The 18,296-nt window shown below is 38.2% G+C and overlaps 1 protein-coding gene and 1 long non-coding RNA gene across 2 annotated transcripts; both read left to right on the forward strand.

The window, feature by feature from the left end:
• The first annotated feature begins 1,134 nt into the window (after window positions 1–1,134).
• rab11fip2 (RAB11 family interacting protein 2 (class I)) lies at window positions 1,135–12,285 on the forward strand. The gene is made up of 6 exons (XM_008322132.3): window positions 1,135–1,310; window positions 2,029–2,572; window positions 5,830–6,236; window positions 6,673–7,027; window positions 8,111–8,186; window positions 10,967–12,285. Exons 2-6 carry the CDS (start codon window positions 2,220–2,222, stop codon window positions 11,192–11,194), a joined length of 1,419 nt encoding a protein of 472 aa, XP_008320354.1. The 5' UTR covers window positions 1,135–1,310; window positions 2,029–2,219; the 3' UTR covers window positions 11,195–12,285.
• A 37-nt stretch (window positions 12,286–12,322) lies between these two features.
• On the forward strand, window positions 12,323–16,129 carry LOC112487817 (uncharacterized). Its single transcript, XR_003051273.1, has 2 exons — window positions 12,323–14,660; window positions 14,794–16,129. It is a non-coding gene; the product is annotated as an uncharacterized LOC112487817 (long non-coding RNA).
• Window positions 16,130–18,296: the final 2,167 nt, after the last annotated feature.

Consider the following 18,296-nt stretch of genomic DNA (forward strand, 5'->3'; position numbering starts at 1 on the left):
TGGTGTCGAACTGTAAATATATAAATTCACTAACTTTATGTTGGTGTGTGAGTTTGTTGCCAAATTAGGTCTTAATTGTGATTTAACCAGGATGTATTGAACTTCACCTTCAGTACATCATTTTACGAGGCTGTAATATTGGCCCTAGTGCTTTTTACCGTCAGTAAATACAAAACCGCAGGGTGAAAGATTCACTGATGCGTTAAATGCTATCTGGCTCACATTTTTGTAGAGCCTAATATTTCACTAAGCCTTAGCATTTCATTCAGAGATGGACTCTAGATAAGTGCAATAATCTCAGTTTGATGTATGGCCCAGCCGGAGCCTTGGACCAGCGGTGTGTACATACTGCAATGGTTGAAGCAGAATGATAAAGCCAACACAAGCAGGTGTGTTTGGTTTAGATGCACTTGTCAAGTGGGTTGACGTGCACGTCTGTGTTCATTCAAGTGAACCCCTTATCTGCACTTCCATGTCCCACTCATGAGACAAAAGCACTTCCCATGTTTGTATGATTTATGTTGTGATGTGCACCCTGACTGTGCACACACATACACACATGATGATATCCTACAGATGAAAGGCTGTTTGGCTAGAATCATTTCAATCTCCTCCCATTATTGCTTGGTAGTTTGAATTGTTCTCCTTTTGTGTTTTGATTTTATACATTGGACATTTGGGCTGTTTTCAAAATATAAAATAATGCTTACTTCTGACTTCTAAAACTAATCAATCAGAGCCAGATGCAGCAATATCATTATTTCCTTTCTGAGTCCATGTTTGTTTATGTATTTACTAATGATATGATAAGTGCTAATGATAATAAACATTTTCCATGTTAATTTATTTTAATTTTCTTTTAATTTTAATTAGTTGCATTATTCAAAAACTATTGTAGGTGTGATTATATATTGGATATTTAAAATGTTAAAGATTGAATACCTCTTGTGCAGAAAAAAATAGAATTCATTATAAAAAAGTAATATACCACATGATCATAAATTGCTTATCTTTTACATTTAATTCGATTTAATCCATTTGAGTTTAATTGAATTTAGTTAAATTCAATTCTGTTTTGATTTGTTTTATTTCTCGAGTGTTGAACTTTCACCCGTCAGAAGGCGGAAGTGACATCAGACTAGGAAGTGCTGCTGTTGCTTACCGACAGACAGCAGCAGATAGCAGCAGCAACAACACACTGTATTAGCTGCCGTTTCTCTGTCACAGGTGTGCCCACTGATGTTTTTTATGACAAGTGATGAGGCGAGGAAAGGAATGTCCTCCAACAGCGGCTGAAAAATGAAAACCAGGTAAGCTGCCGTATGTCTGTGTGCCTGTTAGCTCTGCGGCTAGCTGTATGCACTGGGGCTAAAGCATAACTCCAGACGAAATACGTATACAGCCTTAAAACATACGTCCTTTGTTGCCAAAGATAAGACTCGAAATGTAATTCAAATAAATTGTGGTTAGGTAGCGGTAAACATTTATAATAGTTTTCACTTAAAGGAAAATGAACGTCGTTCAGTGATACTCGTCTTGTCTTTATAATATGAATCATGTAAATAACAATTACCACCTTAAGGAACTTCTATGACACCTTAAAATGTTCTTATCTCTTCAAAGCTTTAAAAATCTGGCGCATATTTATGCCCTAAAAATGTGATCACAAGAAAAGGCAAAAGAGTATAAAAATCATATGAATTATGTGAAGAACTTCACACCATTTCTGTTGGTTTGACATTGCACTGAAACAAAATGTGTCACTGGGTGAGACCCATTGCTTTGATTTTATACTGCAGAAGAGACCAAGCTCACTATACACAAGTGCAAACAATTATACTGTAGCAGAGACAGAATTATGATTTTGTCATAGTATTTCCTTGTCTTCCATCACTGAAAAGAAATGCTGTTTAAATACTGATTAAAACACACTAAATCATTTGATGTGTTATTATTGAGGTCTGTGGATGTGACTCCTGTCCTGTTTCCAGGAAACATACTGATGCTTTTCTGCTTCTGTGTTTTCAGGTGACTCATTGGTGACTCATTGGCTAAGACATGTGTGGCTAATAAAGAAGATGAGACCACACAGAGACATGGACACCAGTCAATAGCAAACCATAATTCTTCATTATTTTGCACATTGTAGTCACTGAAATATAAACTGCATACCTTTTACTGCTTGTGGAATGGATCCTTATCAATAACTAGTGCTAAAAATGTCTCTGGGTGAGCAGTCTCAAAAGTGGTTTCCAACCCACGTCCAAGCCACAGTTCTCCAGGCAAGTGGTCTACAGCCCAAAGGCAAAAGTGGCACAAATGATGCCTTCACTATCATTCAACTGGGCAAGGAAAAGTACTCGACATCAGTGGCAGAGAAAACACTCAATCCAGTCTGGAGAGAAGAAGCCTCCTTTGAGTTACCTGGCCTGCTCTTGGAGGGCAACCCAGAAGTCTATCAACTTTGCCTGATTGTGATGCATCGCTCCTTGGTTGGAATGGACAAGTTCTTAGGTCAGAAGTCAATCAATCTTAATGAAATATTCGATAACAAGGAGCGAAAGAAAACTGAGTAAGTATTACATACTATATTCATATGTCCATCACAAAAAGAAATAAAGAGTGTATATATATTTATATATGTATACACTTTATTTTGCATATATACACAGACGTATATATACACATGTGTATGGTAATTCACAGGTGTGCTATATATATTAGAATTGATGTTGTTTTATGTTAGCTTTATTCCACCTTTTCCTACAGCTGATAATAGTAAATTGAAGAATCTTTTTTAACTGTAATTAAGCTGTAATGTGATTTATTTTTATAAAGTGGAAGTGGAAAGTGTTTACAGACACATTCCAGTGTTAGGTGGATATTAGTCGTTACACAAAGTCATGTGGAAGTGCGTCAGACATTTATTTCCATGTTCGTCTCATATTTTTACATCTGATAAAACTGTATGGATTTGTCTATAATGCTGGGTTTGTTCTCAGTTGTAAATGACCTTACAGCACAACATAGTTTGAATGCCATTGCATTTTCTCTACATGTTTTGTTTACATGGTTGCCACAAAAGCATTCCTTTTAGGTCTGACATATAGCAAGACTGACTGAAACACCACCTTTTATTCTTCTTTATATTTTTATTTTGTTGGTCATAATTAACTCACATTGGCTGGAACACATTCTCTTACAGTGAGTAGGCTGTACTGTAAATGCTTATTATTCCTTCTTCAGTTGCTGGAGGCTTGTGGTGCATTTCATTACATTGTTAAGAGGTTATTTTTAGCTTAATCACCATCCTCCTAAGGACTAGCCAGCCTCGTTGCAACTAGTGGAGCCAGCTAAACATGTCTTGTTAGGTCACTCCTGTGTTTGTAGTTAAGATCAAATGTGCCACTGAAATATGATGGATTTGCCAGAGCCATAAGAACTTGTATTTCTGTACCACCTCAGTGTGTTCCATGTAAAGGTTATTAGAAATAATTTGTTTTAAAGTGACGTGGAAACACTTTTAGTTGCTTTAATTGGCTGGTTTGTCCTATCCAAATAGAGAAGTGCAACATTAATCAACATTAGTCAACAATTAATCAACGACAACATTCACTGCAGGGCAGAGTTGTTGTCAGTTAATGGTGTTTTCTTACTTCAGTTAAAAAAAGTAAAGTAATAACATAGTACTCATTTTAAAAGGACAGTCGTTAATAGTAACAGTAATGCTTACATCCACAGCCGCTGACATGAAAAAAATTATATAATGAACTGTAGGTGCTATCACTTCCTGATGAGGTTGTATTGTACTTGGCTAAGGAGTTGTCCCCACAAGACCATTACACTACTTTTCTAATTTTCTTATTGGCCGGACAGGAACAGAATTTGTGGCTCATTAGCACAGTGCAAATTTCAGCATGGAAACACATGCTACAGCTTTCTCTCTGCTCATCAAGTGGCAGAATCACAATATTTTATAATCAGCGTTGAAGGTTTCTGTTTGTTTAGGGGTGTCCAAACCTTTCTCTACAGCGGATATATAATCTATATGTTCATGTTTCGCGTTGGCCTAGTTCTAAACTGCTGGCACACTTGAGTTCAGGAAACTCAGTAGTCACATTCTGCTGAGGGTCTTTGCTCACTGCAGCCCATCCACAGTGTTTTTGAACTGACATTCTGAGAAGAAAGCCTGTCTTGATATCTGAGTAGACAGCCCATAATTATCGCACACCTGTGTTTGTTGATTGTGAGGAGTTTCCCAGAGGTCCAGGCCCGAGTGGGAGTGGGAGGATTGTGGTTCCAAGCACACAGAGGCTTATCTTGGCCTTGAGATACACGTGAGGTCCAGCACCAGCCCCACAGCAGTACTGTGGTCGCTGGTCATACTGAGCTCAGTCCTCAGCCTGGGAATTAGACCCGAAAAGGCCTTTCATGAGCGTACTGCTGGGCCATGACATGGTTTAGAACAGCCATCGACAGCTGGATTGAGCTTGAGTCAAGAAAAACTTAAATCTCCAATTAAATCCTGAAAGTAATATTATTTGTATTGGTAACAAAAATACAAATATAGCTTGTATGTTTCGGATATGGCTTTATCTGTGTTTTATTTTTTGATAAATCAGCCAAATGTATTCTCTGATTTACACTCACTGGTTCCAGACATAGTCACTTAAAACATCAAACATAAAACATAGACAATATGACTTATTAGCATTTATTGACTGTTTGGTTGCCCTGCTATGTGGCTTTGCAATTTTCCATGCTTGCTTGTTGTTGCATTTCTGAACAAAGGCCAGATTTGTGCAAATGCCACTTCATTTCACTCCCAGTGAAAGCATAAATCCCATTCCTTCCAGTTGAGGAAGCAGAGAGGTTAAACAAATAGAAGCTCAAAAGCAGCCTGAAATGACCTATATTATTCAGCACCCGACTGTTTCACACGTTCAGTTTGCAAAGAATAATGTTTATCCTCTGAATGATAAATTGCATTCTCAAATGTGTCAGGAAAAAGTTCAAATGGTTTAAGCTCCTGCGTTTGTGTGTAGCTTTTGGATTAGTCTGTTCAAATTAGCCTTTTCACTAGCGTCCACAAAGGAGTAGGTAGAGCACATTAGAAAGAATGGAGGCTGTTTTTGTTCCCATCTGTCATATTGCTTAATAACCTAAGAGCTTTTACTTCATTCTGACTTTGTTAACTTGTATTATTTCATTTACCGGTAGTCCATCCAACTAATGATTTTTAGGCTTGTCATTTGAATTATGCAAGCCTAATTTCCAGAAACAGTTAATAGAGTGTACGTAAATACATTAATACCTAAAAACAGTAATTTAGTAATGAACTCAGACCATTGTTTTCAGACGACACATAAAAGAAGTCAATTTTTTGTAAACCAACCTTTAATGATTCTTAAACATTATTAAATGCATGTATTGATCTTCTAGCAAACAAAGTTCAGAGTCTCCTTTATGGTTAGGTCACCATCTCTTCAAATGAACCTTTTTGATTAGTCGAGAAGTGAAAATACAAATTAATGCAGCTTTGCAAAGTAGAATTTTCTGCTGTGTAGAAGACCTGCTGACCAATCTGGACTGCAGGCAGGCCAAACAAAGGCTCAATTTCTACCAAAGCAAACATGCCTGTTTGTCTTGTTGCCTATTACATCAACAGTTCCTTCACATACTGTATATGCATAATCCCCACTGCACTGGACACTGATGCACACCCACCTTTTTACTGATAACAGTCTAGAAGATTTTTTTATTTAATTTAATTTTAATTGTCCTTAAAGAAAGCTCTAATGTAGACCCATGTATTCCCTCTTGCCCTAGCTGGTATTCCCTGGAGTCCAAACCAGGACAGAAGAGGAAAGAACGGGGTCGCATCCAAGTTAGCATCCAGTTCATGAGAAACAACATGACGGCCAGCATGTTTGACCTCTCAATGAAAGAGAAGCCTCGTTCTCCTTTCTCCAAGATAAAGGACAAAATGAAGGGTCGAAAGCATGACAGCGGCCTTGGTGATGCATCCTCAGCCATTCTGCCTCGTTCTGCTGTGTGTGAGTCAGAGCCCAACTCCCAATCTTCTGGCCAAGACCAACAACCCAAGACTGACGGAAAGGTCAAAAGGCCGTTGCTGGCTGGGTCCCATAAACTCTCTGCAGCCCATTCTATGTCAGATCTGATTGAGTCCCACTTTCGGCCTAAGCTGGACTCCATGAACTCAATTGATGAGAGAAGTAAGATCTTTAGCTTCCATACTTTGGTTAAGTCACATAGTATTGTTGAAACATTTTAATGTGAGCATATCAAGCAGGGCATGCAAGAGCTGGAGAATAAGCATTAAGTTAACCAGTGTGCAGTCCTTTTAGCCTCTACAGTCCACTCTGAGGTATTTTTGTTCCTGGTATTTCCTTTTTTTTAGCACAGATACTGAAAGCATTATATTAAATACCAACAGCTCACCATTTAGAAATAAAATGTATAAATAATCTGTCTACTCTAGTGACTGGCTTCACATTATCACTCAACAGTTATCTGAGCCTGTGACAATATTTTAATACTGAGTCATTGACTTGGCCAATATGAGATCATTGAGGTCATTAGTTATTTTCATAAAGGTTTTTTTTATTATTGCTTCTCACTAATTAGTTAATGCTTTTGGTTTCTCTTCAGGGAGTACAGGTGTACCTCACAGGCGTTCCCAGAGCATAGTGCCCGACTATCAGGACACTGAGGCACACGGTGACCCTTTCACTGATATCAGTGACACCCTGCCACAGAAGTATGCCACGCTCCCACGCAATCACAACCCATTTGAGGAGGAGCGCGGGCAGCTGTGGGACCGTGGTGAGCGGAAGGAGAAAAAGGAGAAAGTAAGCCTCTTGGAACGCGTGACTGGGAGGAAGGAAGGTCGCAAACCTGGCAACGGAGGTCGATTTGGCAGCTCGGGAGACCTGCGTTCCCCCAACCCTTTTAGTGGAGACCCACAAGCAGATACAAACCCATTCAGCTTCAACTACAAATCCAGGTACCTTGGGAGTCTTTTATTTCCATCACAACATTGGAACATATTTTGAACTGACCCTGTGATACATGTCTACTACACCACGTACAATACTTACCTGTGTATTCATAATCCTGAATCCTGCTCATTATACAGACATCTCAAAATATGAATATAAATGCTTGATAAAGTAACCATGCATTCATATCGTTACTTAAATAAATAACACGGATGTACAGCTGTAATACAGGATAATAAACACAACAATGCTTTGAATCTGTTGTGACCCAACCCCTGGCTCCATTTCATTCTGCCTTTAAAACAGTTTTTATTTTTAAACAGTTCCAAGAAGCTGTCTTTTTTATCGATTTCCATCTTATACCAAGAGTTTGGAAGCGCTGTGGCTAAGTTCTGCTTTATCAGAGTTGAAGGTGTCATTAGTGGCTCTTTAGAGAGTTAGGACTTGATAACACAGCCCTCATAGCTATAGTAATGAGATGCTGTGCCCAGATAGACCACCCAATTAACCAGTTATCTCTGTAGGCGCTGGTCCATCATCTTTACTGCGGTCTTTGTCATGCAGTAGCTTAGTGGTCATTTATAATGTGGCCCAGGAACATTGGAAAGGTGGTTCAAAGTACAATTGTACTGGATATACAGCTACTGCAATACACTCTGTATATTCTTAAATTAAAATGAATTATTCATCACAAACTACCTACAAGTATGTCATTATTATTATTACAAATATTTTTTATGATTTTTTTTCAGCTTATAGGTCAAACATTCTTAGATAATACCTTGGAAAGACATTAAAAGTTGTTATCTTGAGGAATATAAGTCATTATTAACATAAAAAGTTAAATATTCAAGTTAAAAGGCATGATTAAGGTGAAAATGAGAGATAAAAGCTCTAATTATGGAACCAAAAAGTCAAGATTTTGAGATAACTGATAATTGCGAGGCAAAGACTCATAATTATGGGAGTTGCAAAATAGAATTTATGAACTGAAAAGTTGAAATAAAGTGGAAAGCTGAAGCAATTTGATTTGTTTTTTGATGTTGACAATATACCACTAACTGTCTCTGAAACTTGTTTCTTCTCAGTGATAAAAAGTCATCAGGAAAAGACGACGACATCACCTTAGGCCACAAGAAAAAGGACATCTTTGGCAGGAAGAACGTAAGAAAGATACAACAACTCTCTCAGTGTCAGCTGATCAATTAGGTCAAACTCTAGCAGTGTAACTTCTAGTAACTAGAACAAAAAAAAACTAAGAACAAAACTAACAGTTTCAGCAGTGTCATTTGGCCCTGTGCAGTGTCAGGCATATATTTAGCTGAGGAGACAAAGTTCCATTTGACAAAGCAGCTGGTGACACTGATCTGTGAGACCCCAGAAAATTCACCAATGTGTCATTCAACTAATTAGCAGCTGCACATATCGGTCAGTGTGTTGATCCAATCAGGTTTTGTGCTGGTGTGAAAATTCAGTCGATATGAAGGTCAGCCTAACAGTTCTGTAATTGGACTTTACCCACTGAGAACAGGCAAAGAAATGGTTTTGTTTTATTTTTTTTCCTTGGCGATTATTACATCATATACACAACTTCTTTGACACATTTAATTTCTTTCAAAATTTTCTTGCGATTTTAGAACTAAAATGAACAGAAATTTGCAGACTGTTGGATAGCAAATTTGGCATTTGTGAGATGGTGGTGGGAGCAGTGGCTTTAAGTGATGCCTAAATGAGAAAGCGAATGCTGATAATGGCTTTCCTCACCTTTCTGTGTGGGTGTTGAAGGCTGTCGGTATCCGACACATGCCCCTGTGCGTGCCGCAGTGTTGCGCTGAAATGGCAGGCTCCCATTTCCTCTGCTCCAAGGCCCTAATTAACCACATGCTGTGGGGAGGGGGGAGTGGGGCTGTGAGAGATTTCAAAGGACTGAGCTTTTAGATTGTCAAAGCTGAGCTCATTAGAAACTGTAATGACACAAGTGGAGAATGCCAAGTGTGAGCCTTATCTTCTCCTCACTACTGGTCGCAGAAAATGGTCATCATTACTTTGCCAGTTCATGGTCATTTCCAGGCCTTTGTCAGCAGCCACTAAAGTCTCTGATTATTATGCCGTGTGTGTGTGTGAATATATGTGTGAGTGTATGTGAAACCAGCGTTTAGTTCCAAACAGTGCGACTGCCGCTTCTCCTCTTGCCTCCGTAGTCAGCTTAAGTGCAGTATCTTTCAGTCAGATACATGTTTTGTGTTACGTGTAAAGGAATAGGTCACTGTGCTCCGGTTCTTGAAGCCCCCTCACTCTGGAAATATAATCTCTATCAAAAATATTTCATTTTGGTTTGAGCCGTCCGGATCGGCCCACAGTAGCCTTTGTGCTGTTTGCAGCGATAAGATACCTGGTAAGCTGTCCCGCTCCAGGTCTTTCAGCATTGTCTTTAGCCATCAGTGGAAGGCTGAGTGGTGCATGGGAGTGGAAACTGATAAGTGTGGTATTTTAAACAGGGTGAAGGCTTTGCTGCACCATCCGTTCGGGGGAGGATGCCCAGCACTGAGGCGATAAAGTGGTTCCCTCATTAAAAACGATTACAGCTTCTCTCATACCTGCACAATATTATCTGCGCATACTGCACTGTGCTGCTTTGTCCAGATACAAGTACTGTAGGTTGTTCTCAGAGAACAAATCTGGGATTGGAATGCAGTCTTATTTTGTTACGGAAAATAAATTGCACTAATAAACAGCTGGAACCTCTTCCCATAAAACAAGTTTATTTAAGGGATGGTTGAAAACCATGGCACTTGCTACAATAGCCACCTGTAACAGCATTTCAAATAAATAGTTGTAGTTTCACCTTTTTATAGCATTTTTTGTGGGTGTGCCAACAATTCTGGAATTCTGGTGTGTATAAATGAGTGACAGGCTGAACAGAGTTTGTGTTTTCATCTTCTCTTGGTTCAGGTTTGGGGGAAAGGAATATACTTTTAGAAAAGTGAGAGAAAGGACAATTAATGAACAACTTTATCAGAATGTTTGTTGATTCCATGAGCATCAGAGTCAAATCCCATGAGAGGTTAAATTGCCGTTGATTTGTTAGACAGTTCTAGATCAAAACATCTGTCGAAGAATGCGGTGACATGACAATGCCAAATCCCCAGAGAACAGTCTCATCTTAACAACTCTCATTTAGCCTTTATTAACAACACATAACAAGACACACACACTTGACAGGTTGTGACATTAGGTTTCCACACCTAATTAGCTGGAGGGGGGTTCTGTTTTATTTTGCACAAACACGAGGTAGTTGTACTTCTGCTTCTGTCATCAATTATGTCGCCAATTAAACTTTTAAAAATACATCCATAATTTTAAGAGTCGAATTGTCATTATGAAGAAATTAAGATATTTGTTCAAGTCATCCTTTGTGACCCAGGAGGGTTTTTTTTGTGAAAACTATTATTCCGACACTCGTAACACCGTGCTGCGCGTACAGCAACTCGTTTGACTTGACAACAAAGGACGTGCTAGCGGACCAGTTTTTCTAAAGGACCGTGCATAGTAGTCTCTACTGTTTGTGTCGAAGAAGAGAAGACAAAGCCTTTTTTTTTCTTTTATTTGCATCACAAGCCTGATCCTGGAAGCACTTGTCCACAGGCTGTTCAAATGTCTCCTGATGTCTGAGGTTAGTTCAGCAACCCTTTCTGCTTTGGGCTCTCACCATGATTTAACACAACACACTGTGGTGTCATGTAGGAAACCCGTCTTATGTTGTAATCTTATTTTGGAGAATGTTGGATATAAGATAATAAAGTAGGTGACATTGTTTTATACTGGACCAGATGATTTATTCTTCCTACAGACAGCTAATGTTTACCTTAAACTAATAGTGTTTATGTTGAAGATTACCAAATTCTTATGTTCTGAACTGCCTGATTTCTTCATCCTCTTTCCAGGAGGTGAGACAGGAGAGCGTGGCTGCCTACCGCAACTTATCTTTTGAAGAAGTTGTGCAAGAACTCATCAAGCAAAAAGAAGTAGTGAGAAAAAAAGACGCTCACATCCGAGAACTGGAAGACTACATCGACAACCTCCTGGTGCGGGTTATGGAGGAAACGCCAAACATTTTACGAACACCGTATGAGCCAAAAAAGAAGGCGGGTAAACGTTGTAAAAAACAGTGAGAAGCAAAATAATTGGAGGTCGGTTACTAATGAAGGGTTAGTGGAAGCTAATGTAGTAGTTTGATTCATGTAAAGATGGAGTAGAGGATGGGTTTTATCACAGCCAAACTTCCAGGACATTTTTAATGAATTAATGTAATTCTTGCAACATTTTGTATATTTTGATTATCTTAGTTTTTGTTTGACATTCCTGTGCACCTGTTTAAAAAGTCCTCCCTGAATACTAGTGGTTTATAATTAGGTACTGAGGCAGGATGAATAGTATTTATAAGGATTCAGGTTGGTTTCACACTTGAACCTTATCTCAGCCCAGTAGAACCTAGATCAGTGAAAACACACTAATTTACACACTGATCAGTAAAAGAGTTCAAATTTGGGTTTGCGTATTCTGCGCCATGTTAACTAGCGCTTCATTTTGCACTGTATTCTAAACTGATTAGTTTGCTAGGTCACCGAATTGTAACCCTGAAAACACATGAGAGCCTGTGGCTTCATTTGGGTTGTGTTCACACTTGTCATGTTTGGTGTATTAATATGAATCCTGGTGGCATAAATGCTAACCTCCACACATTAGCAAACACACTAATGGCGAGTCTGCTAAAGCTCGGTTGTTAGGTTGTTACTTTACACTTCATTTGGTTCACACCAGGACAACTCTTTAAATATTGAATCCTCCTCTTTAAGGCTTTTACATGTGCATTTTCATCACCTGATCCAAAAAGTCACATTTTGGATTTATGGACATGTTTATGTCCACATTGATGAAATTGCATAGTAAGTGAAAAGGTTCTATGATTTGTGTTGTTTAAAGAAACACAGAAATAACCCAAACCATTTAAAGTTTATTTCTTTAGAAGCCTAATGAATGTGAACTGTATTGTCATCAGGATGTTAAGGAGGAATCTTAAAAATCTGTAATCAAAGCAGGCAGATCCATGGTGCTTTATCAATAATTTCCATAAAACATTGTTTTTGGAGCTAGCCCTGCTGGCCAAAAGTGGTACAGCAGTTGGATCATAATATCCAGGGGTCTTCAAAACTCCTGTGAACCCAACATGACAATGTCAACCCAACTTTTAAAGAAGGACTGTTTAACCAAGTTTAGCTGTTTATTGAATGCACAAACGAAGTCGGACCAAGTTTAGCTGTTTATTGAATGCACTTGTGAACCAGCTTTTATCTGTGCAGCTGCTCTTCACTTTCAAATGAAGACGGCTGCGTCTTTAGCAGATGCTGTAGTTGAAGTTGCGGTTGTGTGTTGTTTTGCTGAAAGACGACGGAGTGTGTAGACAAGCAAACATGAAGCTGCAGATGCAGTGTTTACGTTGGAGCACAAGTCTCAAAGGTGCCATGTAAAATTTGATGCACATTTATTAAGTAGAGTGTAAAGTGTTTGCAGAGTCTGTTTCAGTCGGAGCTGCAGATGTGAATGAACTTTGTTTTCACCCAGCAGCCTGAGTGATTTATTGGTCTTCTTAGAAAGACGGGGAGGGGGTTATGGTGAGACGTTGCTGGACATATATGGAAGTCTGCTTCCCATCTGCACTTCCTGAGTCACTTTTAATGAACAAACTTCCATTCCCTTTTATTGGTTGCTGACTGTTTTATTTATGCTGACTATCATGTATATCTCTGCTCTCCCCAATGGTAATAATTTAAAAATTTAAGTGCAATATCACCGTCATTTTGCTGATTAAGCTTTTGTTTACATTTTATATATATATATATCATCAAATGGATTAATTCATTCAACATTGATTTAAACTGATTGAAACATACGCCGCTAACATAGAGTTTCTGCTAAAGGTTGTATTGATCTACATGTTGGTACTCTACAGTTTATATCACTGCTCATTTATGTTTGAACACTATTGTAAGTCTTTTTTTTAATGTTGTTTAAGTTCTATCACCAAGAGTACAAGCCAGTCATGGCTGCCACCTGGGTTTACATGGCCTCAGTGGGTACAGTTATGTCACACCCACATGGTGACACAGACACAGTGCTGACTGGGCTACTTTTTGATACAATGTTTGAAGTGTAATAATAGCAGAAAATAACACTTGTATGTATTAAGACATTACTTTTACATTTGAAGTCAATCATATTTGCATTGTTGCTGTATGTTATACTGCCTTAAGTACGTAATATTGCTTATTATTTTTCACAGTTTTTTTTTCCCCCACATTCTGACATTTATGCACTGCCCTAGCAAAACATGTCAGTAAAAACGCTCTAGTACTCAATTAGATATTAGATACGTTTTACTGTTGATTTCAGCGCAGATACAGTTCAGTCACTACATGTATTTTATCACAATTGTTAAACCCAAAAATTTAATCTTAATGAGAGGAGAAGTGAGACACTTTGTTTCTCTGAAGCGTTTGTGCCAGTTAATGTGTGAACACACTGACTCATGAGCTCTTATCGATCTGTCACAATTTAGGTCCAGGGATGGACTTGTGAACTGACCGTCCCCTGATTGGCTGTGATAGGAGATGGTTACTGATGTTGTCCTTAATTCTTGACCTAGAAGTGGTTGACTGAATCAACCGTAGACTGTAACACTAGGGGGCAGAGCAGACAAGGAGTTTGACAGGAAATCACATTATGAGCTCAACTCATCCTACCTTAAATCCCTCCAGGTAAATTTGGACACACCAGTGTACTTGGCCTATCATTATCATTACTATATCGTTGCTCCAGAGTCCAGTCTTTCTCTAGCAAAGGCAAAGCCATTCTTGTTTCTCATTATAACAGTGACTCTTGAGTCTAGAGAGCAGGATTTTGCAGGATGTCATAATTGTTAAGTATTTTAAGCAACATCCTAAACAGAAGCAGAACCATGACATACGTCTTCTAGCAGTAAAACCCAGTCCTTTGGTGTCTAAAACTATTAAAAAGAGACACATTTGCCACTGCACACCGGTGCTAAGTGTTTTTGACAGGGCGATGTATAAACCAATCAGTGCATCCGTTCATCTCATCTTGTAATTGATCAACACTGTCTGAGTATTTTTCTTTGTAAACAAACATGAAGTCAGCTGTGGAGCAGCTCTCCGACCACACTACTGGTTGAAACAGTGAACTACAACTATGACTACTTTGAGGTTCTCATCTCAGACAGAGAGCATTCCCTGAACTGAGCTTGTGTTCAGTTAAAGGTACTGGTTTTGATGGTTTACATTGTTATTTTTTGTTACATAATGTGAAACAGCTTCATTGACAGTGTTTACTATGCTGTTTATGATCATTTCTTTTACTCATCACCATATTAATGGCGACCTCTATCAAATGGAACTAATTCTGTTACACTTGTTTCAGTCCCAAGTCTTCAGAGTGTTAGACCTTTGCACTGTATGATTTTGAAACAAAGGAGAGATGAAGTGCTACTATGGCTGGAATGTAAGAAGTGGAGGGAGACGTATGGTTGCAAAAGTGAAGTGGCTGTACAGGATTAGGAGTTAGGTAAGCGATTGTTTTTGTTTTATTGATTATTTATTGAACAGTATGAAGAGGTTCATGGTCAATCAATAATTTATAGGCTTTTGTAATTTATAGGCTTTTGTTGTTGTTTTTTTGTTTTGTTTTTTCATTTTAGGATTTTCCAGTTTTCCAGTATGGAGCTTGGTTTCAGATGAAAGACTAACATCAAAATTTAGGTACAGTTTTTTTCCTCAAAAGTTTATGATTAAATTGCAGGTTTTACATTCTATTCAAAAAAGCACGTTAGCCTCGCATGTCAAACATCCTTTTGATTGAATGGTGATTTCCGTAAAAAAAACGTTATCAGTAAAATCATACAACAAATTAAATTTTACTCTATATGTAAGAATCTATAAATATTCCTGTGTGAAGAGTGTGTATATTTCTCCATGTTTAGTTGATTTATTCAATAGTTTTGTGGATGAACTATATCTAATACACACACTTCAGAAATTACCAGGTTGAAACTGCACAAGTTAAATGGGCAACAGTGTGATCTAAGTCCTACAGGTCAAATGCAGTGTGTAAGACACACCTTTGTCCACTAACTGCATATTCAATCTTCCATTGTTCCTTTAACCCTTTGTGCACAGGGTTTCATAAAACAAAGAAAAAAACACTAGCATTTCCAGCAGCTCCACTTATGCAACCATGTGGCTACATCCATTTCTTATATATGGTCCATGTGCTGTACCTTTAAATAGTCAAACTCTTTTAGCTGTTTAATGCATGTTGCACCTTCTGGGAACACGTAATCTAATGCTGAATATCTTTATTCCTTTCTGCTGCTGTTAGAAAAACAAGTCGTTTCTTGGCAGACTCTGTCATCTCATCTTGATCTTGAAGCCTAAATCCCTTCTCTGAATGTATTCTGTTGTGCTCTAAAAACCACAAATATGAAATGTATCCTAAATAATATACTGTACACTAACGAGGCCATTCCTGCCTGCCTTTAAGGTCTTTGGTGCATCCAAAGAGGTCATCGACGTCTGGTTTCGCTCTTCTTTGTGTTCCTTTGTGTTGAAACTCCGTTGCCTGACTCTGTTAAAGCGCAGTTTGTTGTGCGATGATGTGGTACAAATGTTGAGAAAATCCCTTTTGTGTTTTATTTGATCAGAATATAGTTCTCTCACGACCAAAATGTTTGATTCGCTTTGTAAGATCCAAAGTGTTATGGTTGTAATTAAGTAAAAATGCGGACAATTGTGTTTTCCATTACGGAAAATCTTCTCTCTGAACGCCGTCCTACATGTGTCAAAGTAGAATCTCTGACTTTGCTCATGTGTCAGACATTTGGTCTGTGTTTGTCGACACAAACTACACACTGTGTAGTTCACTCTGTCACGTGGCCTCACCCTTCTGGACTCTTTAAAGTTGTGCTTCCAATGAATGGGAATATTGAAGGATAACGGATTGAAATTGCAAAAGTTGGAATAAAAGCTGATAATGTCTTCAGAGTTTTCATCGTCCGAATTTGAATCAATGAGAAATCACAGTAGCAGATGCTGATTGAAATGGTTGTGTGTTTTCATTAGGGTTGTATTAATAGGAGGTTATTTTGTGTAATTGAGAGGCTGGAATGTTTCTGAAAAACACTGGTGTTTTTGCCTGAGTATAAAAAACTAAATCACACAGAACTTATAATTTTTTAAACTCTTATTAATAATTTAATTTATTAAGTTCGAATTAAAAAAACAAAGGTGAGTATGTAATTAATTTTGCTTGCCATTGTTTCTCTTCAATATGCTTCAGAAAAATAATTGGTCTCATCATTAGATTATTGTAGAGTCTAGAGCACAAATGAAACTACTTTTCAAAGTATTTTAGCTACAGGGCGGTGAAAGGTGCTCTGTTAAAAACACCCAGGCTGGAAATATAATTTTTTTTTTTTTTTTTGGACAAACTGTGATTTTAGTTACTTTTGTTCAGTTGTTTTTGTCCAGAAGAAACTATCTTGACTTTTGTCTCACCTTTTTTGTGACCTCTGGTGTCAGAATTTAAAATGAATTTTGAGATCAGAATTCAGACTTTCTTTTCACATTTCTGGCAATAATGTTGAAGTTTTATGAAGTTATATGCTGTTGTTTTTTTGCTTGCCACATTTTTTTTCAATATTATATATATATAATAGTAAAGCTACATATAATTTATACAATAGTAAAGCTAAGCTAGGAGTAGCTAAAAGTTATTCGAAAGAAAAAAAAAGTAGCATATTGAAACAAAACAACAAAAATATAACCAAGAAATAAAGTAACTAAATGTTTGTGGACACTGGTTATAAATTTTGCCATAACTGAATGAGGTAATGTGTGCTCAAAAAGAAGAGAAAATACACAAAATATGCAATTTAAACCAGAATTAGTCCAAATCTAACTTGGACTTGGATCAGAAGCAGAAAACTGCGACATTTAATTTTTTGTTAGTACGGAAAACATTACACTGAAGTAGAATTCTTACCTTGACAGCAGGGTGAAAACAAGATGCTTTGGCCCAAAGAAAACATCTGCACGTACCACAGTAGGCCCGGGGTTCAGATATTGAACACAGCTGCTGTAGATCTAAATCTTTAAGGACATTATACAGAGATTCTGAATTAGACACTTGAGCCTGATTAGTGTTTTTTATTGCTCTGTTTAGTGTCAGGCTGCTGTTGTGTCTGTACTTGCAGCAGCTCTTCCTTTTGTTCTGCTCAAATTCCCATGCCTTAGTGACTAAAGAGAGAAGTGGCATCGTTTGACTACTGAATAGGGAGATTGCTTGTTAAAAGTCCACTCTGATTTGCCTATGTGTGCAACGAGACTGTGTGAAACCTTTTGGGACAAGAAACACTTTAGTCTTGTTTCCCAGCTGATGCTTTTGTCCGTTGGTGCGCTCCACCGTCACGCTGCTACACAGCAGGTTAAAACATGACCCCTCCGCTGTCACCTCAGTGTCGCCGTCCCTGAAGAGGTGTGCCTCAACTGTGCAGCATCTGCCACGGCTTCCCGTGGCATCACATCATGTCTGCTAAGGGAAGCTGCATCAGCAGATCAAGCTGATTTCGACCTGGTAACAGGAAGCGCAGTCCAGTGTCCGTGCCTCCTCAGAACTTGCTTCCCATGCACTCATTATTTCCTAATTGCATGAGGTCCTTTGGGAATAATCCGTGTCATGTCTGAACACAAAGAAGATGCCAATTATTCTAATATTGTGTTGCCATATTACCTTTCTTGTCAGTATCAGTATCTTGTGGCCACAGGAGTTGGAAAAATGAAGAGTGGTGTGGGGCTCATGTGGTTCTCTCCTATAGTGTTGATTGATTTTTAAGTGGACATTAATAACATGTTTGATATGTTCGTTTATGTTCACCTGATGTTTGTTTATGTACAACGTTGTATTAGGTCTCCTGATGGCAGAGATTATGGCACATGTGGACAGGCACATACAGGGCACCCTTTGGGTCTTTCCAGTAAATTAGCCAGTTGAACATAGTGTGCAGTCAATTTCACCGTGTTTGACAATATGTGCATTAACATTTTATACTAGTATGTTGTGAATGGGTATATATATGATAATGATAAGGACACACCCTGTATCACCATGACAACGACCTAAGACAAATGACAAGAAAATATTATC

Source organism: Cynoglossus semilaevis, chromosome 12 (genome assembly GCF_000523025.1).
Source record: "Cynoglossus semilaevis isolate Cse_v1.0 chromosome 12, Cse_v1.0, whole genome shotgun sequence".
In the NCBI taxonomy this organism is placed as follows: domain Eukaryota; kingdom Metazoa; phylum Chordata; class Actinopteri; order Pleuronectiformes; family Cynoglossidae; genus Cynoglossus; species Cynoglossus semilaevis.